This window comes from Theropithecus gelada, chromosome 9, assembly GCF_003255815.1.
Source record: "Theropithecus gelada isolate Dixy chromosome 9, Tgel_1.0, whole genome shotgun sequence".
Lineage (NCBI taxonomy): Eukaryota > Metazoa > Chordata > Mammalia > Primates > Cercopithecidae > Theropithecus > Theropithecus gelada.
The window spans coordinates 46,845,991-46,853,273 of record NC_037677.1 but is presented as its reverse complement, the minus strand read 5'-3'; the positions used below and the strand labels follow the sequence as shown (position 1 = coordinate 46,853,273).

Sequence of the window (7,283 nt, the reverse complement as noted above, 5' to 3'; positions counted from 1 at the left end):
TGCATCTTGGGGATGATCTTGTGAAGTATCTCACTAGGGTTCTCTGCATTTCCTGAACTTGAATGTCAGTCTCTCTAGCTAGGTCAGGGAAGTTCTCATAAATGATATCCTGGAATGTATTTCCCAAGTTGCTCATACTCTCTCCATCTCTTTCAGGGACACCAATGAGTCATAGATCTGGTCTTTTTACATAATCCTTTATTTCTCAGAGGTTTTGTTCCTTCTTTTTTATTTTTTCTCTTCATTGTTGTCTGCCTGTCTTCTTTCAGAAAGCCAGTCTTCAACCCCTGAGAAACTTTCTTCAACTTGGTCTATTCTGCTATTAATGAAATTCTTGTAGTGTGTTTTTTAGCTCTATCAAGTTGGTTACACTGTTTTCTGTACTGGCTATTTTGTCTGTTGGCTCCTGCATTGTTTTATCATGATTCTTAGCTTCCTTAGATTGGTTTGCAACATACTTCTGCATCTTGATGATCTTCATTCCTATCCATCTTCTGAATTCTATTTCTGTCATTTCAGCCATCTCAGCCTGGTTCAGACCCCTTGCTGGAGAGGTGGTGTGGCCGTTTGGAGGAAAGAAGTCACTCTGGTGTTTTGGGTTGTGAGAGTTCTTGCACTGGTTCTTTTTTATTTTTATAGGGTTATGTTCCTTCAATCTTTGAAGTTGCTGACCTTTGGATGGGTTTTTTTCCTTTTATCCTATTTGATGACCTTGAGGGTTTCACTGTGTATGAGGTGGATTCAGTCAACTGGCTTCATTTCTGGAAGATTTTAGAGGGCCAACACTCAGCTCCCAACTCCTGGAATATGTGTGTAGTCCTGGAGGACTTGTATCGAGCCCCAACTTTGTTCTGTCTCCTTGAGGTTAAGAATCCACTGCACTAGGTGAGCCAAGATGCTCTCAGACGGCTGGTCACTACACTCTAATGGGTGGTGTCAGCCAAAGCATTTAGTAGTACAGAGACAGTGGAATCCATCCTCGTTTGCATGTGCCAGCAGCAGTGGTAGCAGCAGCATGGCTGCAGTAGGGTGCTAGTGGGTGCTGGCATGCCTGCTTCTGTGTCAGCATTTACCACAGCCACAAAGGGAACACAGCTTGCATGGTGGGGGCCCCTGCTGGTGACTGTGCCTGTGGTTGCACCAGTAGTGGTGTTGACATGGGAGCAGGGTGCTGGGGAGCATCAGCATTGGGGAGAGTCTGCTGTTCTTTGTGCCTAGTTTCACTTGGGGCAGTGCTGGCAAATGGGTAGGACACTGGCAGGGGAAGGGTTGGGGCTGGCTGGCTCTGTGCCCACCAAGGCTCTTACTATTGGTGGTCAGAGGGGAGAGTGGAGCAGACTGCGCTCCTGCTGCAGCAGTTTCAGGGCAGGGTGAACACATATACACAGACTGGGAGGACAAGATAAGCAAAACCTGCCCATGCACGCACGTGCTGGCAAAATTATGTGGGGTGTTTCCATGGGCCTGGGGGAAGATGCAATGTGGAAGGAGTGTGCAGGCTGGTGTGTGGCCCTGGGGGCTGCCCCGGGGGAGCCCTTCGCATTTCAGGCATTTCAGTCCACCAGCACTGGAGCCATGATGTGGGCCCCTAGGGTGCTCAAGGCTTCCCTGCAATCAGGCATGGCCAGGCTGGGCCCTGAGAGAAGCCAGCCAACCAAGGAGTGCTCAGGTAGGACCAGCCCTGCCTGATGAGTAAGACTGCCCTGCAAAGTTCAGGCCCAATGGTTCCCCTAGGGCGAAAGTCTCCTATGGGAGCAAGTTGAGGCTAGGGGTGTGGCCGTCCCTGGCTGTGCTCCACTACAGCTGCTCCTGCTGCAAACCCTCTGGGTTCATCAGCTGGCTGCTGCCCTGGCTGCTTCTCCAAGCCTATCTCCCTTGCAACTCCATTGTACGTGATGGTCAAAGGATCTCCTGCCAGGATTCCAGAGGCTGGACGTAAGAAGCATTGCTCCTTACCAGTTCGACTCACCCTTTCCCCCAGTCACTGGGGGCCAGGAATGAGTTCCGGGGTGCAGTAGCCCCATGCAGGCCTCCCAGCTTCCTCCCCCTTTAGCCTAGCTTCTGTGTCTTCCCTCCATCCATTCTCAGTGCCTTCCCTCTGAAGATCCGTTAGGACTGCACCAGTCAAATCAGTCCCTCGGTGGCAGCTGTTGCACCTGGCTGCATCTAGTTGGCCATCTTAACATGTATATTTCCATAACTGATTTTCGTGTGTTGATTTTGTACCCTGCAATTTTGCTGAATTAAAATTAGCTCTAGTAGGTTTATTTATTTGTTTGGTTTTTTTGTGATAGAGTCTGGCTCTGTCAACCAGGCTGGAGTACAGTGGTGCAATCTTTGGCTCACCATTATAACCTCCACCTCCTGGCTCAAGTGATCTTCCCACCTCAGCCTTCTGAGTATTTGGGACGACAGGTGTAAGCCACCACACCTTGCTAGTTTTTGTACTTTTTGTAGAGATGGGGTTTTGCCATGTTGCTCAGGCTGGTCTTGAACTCCTGGGCTCAAGCAACCTGCCTGTGTTAACATCCCAGAGTGTTGGGATTACAGGTGTGAGCCACCACGTCTGGCTAGTAGGTTCATGTATGTGTATATGTATGTGTGTGTATTCTATGGAATTTTCTAAATATAGAATCGTCATCTGACAAGAGTTTCACTTCCTTTCCAATTTAGATGCTTTTATATCTTTTTCTTGTTTAATTTTCTTGTCTAGGACTTCCAGTACAATATTGACTAGTAGTGATGAAAGTGAGAATCTTTGTTTCGTTCCTGTACTTAAGTGGAACACTTTCCATTTTTCACCAATGAGTATGTTGGCTATGGATTTTTTCATAAATGCTTTATTATTTATGAGAAGTTCCTTCTATTCCTAGCTGTGTTTTTGTTATGAAAGGGTGTTGAATTTTGTCAACTACTTTCTCTGCATCTATTGAGATGATAATGTTTTCCCCCTTCGTTTCACTAATGTGGTGCATTACATCGACTGATCTCTTAGGTTGAACTCCTCTTGCATTCCTGGGATTAGTCCCACCTGGTCATGGTGTGTAGCACTTTCAGTGAGCTACTGGTTTTGGTTTGCTAGTATTTCATCAGTATTTTTGTGTCTATATTCATAAAGGATATTGTATGGGTGTGTGTAGTTTTGTTTTTTCTTTTTTCCTTTTTTTTTTTTTTTTTTGAGATGGGTTTAGCTCTTGTCGCCTAGGCTGGAGTGCAATGGTGCAATCTTGGCTCCCTACAACCTCTGCCTTCCAGGTTTAAGTGATTCCCCTGCCTCAGCCTCCTGAGTAGCTGGGATTACAGGCACCTGCCACCAGGCCTGGCTAATTTTTGTATGTTTAGTAGAGACGGGGTTTCACCATGTTGGCCAAGCTGGTCTCACTCCTGAACTCGTGATCCGCCCACCTCAGCCTCCCAAAATGCTGGGATTACAGGTGTGAGCCACCGTGCCCGGCATGCTATTTCTTTAAAAAAATCTTTATAGGCCAGGCACAGTGCCTCACACCTGTAATCCTAGCACTTTGGGAGGCCAAGGTGGGCGGATTGCTTGAGCCTGGGAGTTCAAGACTGGCCTGGGCAACATGGCAAGACCTTCTCTCTCCAAAAATACAGAAATTGGCTGTGCTTGGTGGTGGTATGTGCCTATAGTTCCAGCTACTTGGGAGGCTGAAGGGGGAGGATTGCTTGAGCCTAGGAAGTAAAGGCTGCACTTAGCCATGAGCCGTGAGATCACACCAGTGCACTCCAGCCTGGACATCTGAGCGAGACTGTCCCAAAAGAAAAAAAAAAAAAAAAAGACAGGGATATATCTGCATGACTATGGATTAGGCAATGGTTTCTTACATACAACCTAAAGCACACCAACCAAAAGAAAAATAAATCGTGCTTTCTCAAGATTAAAAAGGAGACTGTCAAGAAAACACAAAGACAACTAACAGATTGAGAGAAAATATTTGCAAATTATATACATGGTAAAGGTCAATTATCTAGAAGATATATATTTCAAAAATTCATTTAGAGATAGGGTCTTCCTATGTTGCCTAGGCTAGTGTTGAACTTCTGGGCTCAAGTGATCCTCCTGCCTCAGCCTTCTGAGTAGCTGGAACCATAGGCTTATACCACCACAACTGGATGTGGAATATGTCAAGAACACTTACCACTCAATAATACAGACAAAACCCAATTTAAAAATGAGCAAAGGCTTTAAATAGAATAAAAATGAGACATTTAAGATTGTTGAAAGTGGTTGCCTCTGGGCAGTGGAAAATGGTGAGGCAGGTGGTGTCTGGATTGGAGGGGACGAGCTATTGTGAACAATAAACCTTGTATCCCTGTTTGGCTCTCTGGATCACAGTTCACAACAAGGGACGAATTTGCTCCACAGGGGACATTTGGCAATCTGAATATATTTGTCATTGTTATAACCGAGGGGTCTTCCTGACATCTAATGTGTAGAGGCCAGGGATATTACTAAACATCCTACAAGGCAGAGAGAGCCTAAAAGGCAGATATAGCCTAAAATGTCAATAGTGCTGAGGTGAAAAACTGCCTAAAGTATGTTTGAGGCTGGGTGTGGTGGCTCATGCCTTTAATACCAACACTTTGGGAGACTGAGGCAGGTGGATCACCGGAGGTCAGGAGTTTGAGAGCAGACTGGCTAACATGGTGAAACCCCATCCCTACTAATACAAAAATTTGCTGGGCATGGTGGTGCATGCCTGTAATCCCAGCTACTCCGGAGGCAGAGGCAGGAGAATCGTTTGAACCTGGAAGGAGGAGGTTGCAGTGAGCCAAGATTGCACCACTCACTGCACTCCAGCCTGGGTGACAGATTGAGATTTCATCTCAGAGTAAGTAATTAAATTAAGTATGTTTGATAAAAATACAAACAGAGGTCAATAAAAGTTATCTGTTAAAAATATTTAAAAATCATAAAAACAGTATTTTATACAATATCTACAGACATAGTTTTCTTCATGTGCCACGCTTTGACTACCTTAACAAACAGCAGGGCCGGGAAAGCCTGTCAGGGATGTTTAGTGAATATGGAATTTACTTGCTTGTGAGTTAACATGCCAGGCTAACAGCTATTGATATTATTCAATAAAATACAAAAGAATTCAAGAATAAAGACTATGTTCTCAGGGATCATCTCTATAGTTCGTTACTAGGGAAGTTTCTCGGAACATGTAGAGCACCGAACAAAAACAAACAAACAAAACAACAACAAAAACTAACCAAAAAAAAATCAAAGAATTCAAGAGTAAAATCTGGGCAGCTCACAATAAAGTGGAAGGAAATATTATATGGGTGGTCACTATAAACATTTCAGAAATCCAATTGCAGTAATATAACTTATGAAAAGAGAAACTACCACATATAAAAACACAGAAAAGAAACGTAAGTTTTGGAAAACGTAGACTTTTAATAACTGCTTTTATCACCAGGTTAAGCCATGCAGTTACAAAGTAGTAAGAAATTTCTGAAAGGATGTTATAGTTTAAAAAAAAAAAAAAAAAAAAAAAAAAGGCTGATTCTTACACATATTATTATATCTAGCACTTCATGGGGACACTACTGCTCAAAAGGCCCTGGCCAAATAACTCCCAAACGAAACACTCAACCCAAGGTCGTTTTCAACCCACTGTTAGTGATGCTGGGTGCAGAATGGAAAACCTCTAAAAGGAGAGGACACAAAGTCAGGTGAGTAGGGGCCATTGGCAATGCTCAGAGCCAGCCAGACTCCAAACAGGGAGCCCAAGTGGTTTTCTTCTGGGACACTCTACTTGAATTACTGTTTAATTAGTCAACCATAGATCTCCAAAAGAGAACAATTAGTAACATGATAAAAAGGTTACTGCATTCTTTGGACTATGTGTCATAATTATACTTAGCAAATTCTGACAGTTTTAACAAAAATAGCCTCCATCACTTTGCAGGTATGAAGATAACTTAATTATCCACAGGGCTTTTAATGTTTGCTGGACAATACATGACTGATAAGCTATAAATGACACTGTTTTATGATATAAAAATACTAGTTTTTTTCATTTATTATTTTTATAGGCATTCACTGTTTGAGTCAAGGTTAGGCTTGTTAAGTGATTAAAGGCAATTTTATTACAGCAGCATGTACTTATTTTATTCTAAAAGAATAGAATTCATAAACAGAAACAGCTTTTATATTTGTTTACAACCTGCAAAATTGAGTTATTTTGCTGATATAAAATACTAAGAACTCACTTGAGGACCATGCCACCTTCTGAAAAGGCCACACACCTACTTCTTAAATGTGTTAAAGTTACAGCATGTCCCAGACTCGTCCAGAGCGAAATAAGCAAGCAACTGACTGCTCTTGCCTGTCCCTTCCCCAGCAATAGCACTGATTGTGTTGGGAAAAGCCACAGAGCAAGCAAGGCTGCACAGCCAGATGGAGGAGACTTTTTATTTAAAGGCAAAATACCCAAATGGCTCTCTGGTGTAGGTGATTTCTACTTTCACACTCAGCTTGTACATGATCCCCTAACCTTAACTTCTTTCTCCTTCAGGGGCTGATTTGGATTGACTTGTTGAGAATGGTATCCATTATTACTGAGTCAGGAGAGAAAGGGATTTCTGTGGTTACATGTAAACTTGTGATAGGTCTGCAGAAGTTACAGGTGAAGAGGGTAGTGAGGAAGTCAGCCACGATCCATCTATGTGAAGGTCACACCAGCTTCATTGTACACTTTGAAGACTTTCTCAATGGCATTGACATAGGCAGCTGTTCTCAGGTCCAATCCCAGGTTATACTTCATGGCTGTGCGCATAATTTGCTGAAAAGAAAGAGAAAATGCAGTGAAGACGATCCTGACTCAAGGGGCCGGGCCATAAACACACAAGGCCCAGACAGGCCTGGTCCAAGTTACCTTCTCAGTGTTTCAAGGCAGGACTTGGGCAGCCAAAGACAAACTACTGTAGCAGCAGAACCACTAGGCAGGAGGGCCTAATTCTCTGGACTTAACAATGGGGTGGCTGGGTGCAGTGGCTCACGCCTGTAATCCCAGCACTTTGGGAGGCTGAGATGGGTAGATCACTTGAGGTCAGGAGTTCAAGACCAGACTTGCCAACATGGTGAAACCCTGTCTCTACTAAAAATACAAAAATTAGGCTGGGGTGCGGTGCCTCACACCTGTAATCCCAGCACGTCGGGAGGCCAAGGCGGGTGGATTACTTGAGGTCAGGAGTTCAAGACCAGCCTGACCAACATGGTGAAACCCCATCTCTACTAAAAATACAGGCGC

At 44.0% G+C, this 7,283-nt stretch overlaps 2 protein-coding genes across 4 annotated transcripts in view; one reads left to right on the top strand and one right to left on the bottom strand.

Moving 5' to 3' along the window:
• The window catches only part of LOC112631324 (anthrax toxin receptor-like), a 724,187-nt gene that overhangs the window by 150,289 nt on the left and 566,615 nt on the right, over window positions 1-7,283 (top strand).
• The window catches only part of GLUD1 (glutamate dehydrogenase 1), a 38,438-nt gene continuing 36,560 nt past the window's right edge, over window positions 5,406-7,283 (bottom strand). For 2 of the 3 annotated variants that reach the window (XM_025396260.1, XM_025396261.1), the window contains one exon: window positions 5,508-6,815. In XM_025396260.1, the coding sequence (XP_025252045.1) occupies window positions 6,696-6,815 (120 nt within the window). In that variant the 3' untranslated portion in view covers window positions 5,508-6,695. Of the gene's footprint in view, window positions 6,816-7,283 lie in introns of all 3 variants that reach the window. The other variant, XM_025396259.1, reaches the window with a different exon arrangement.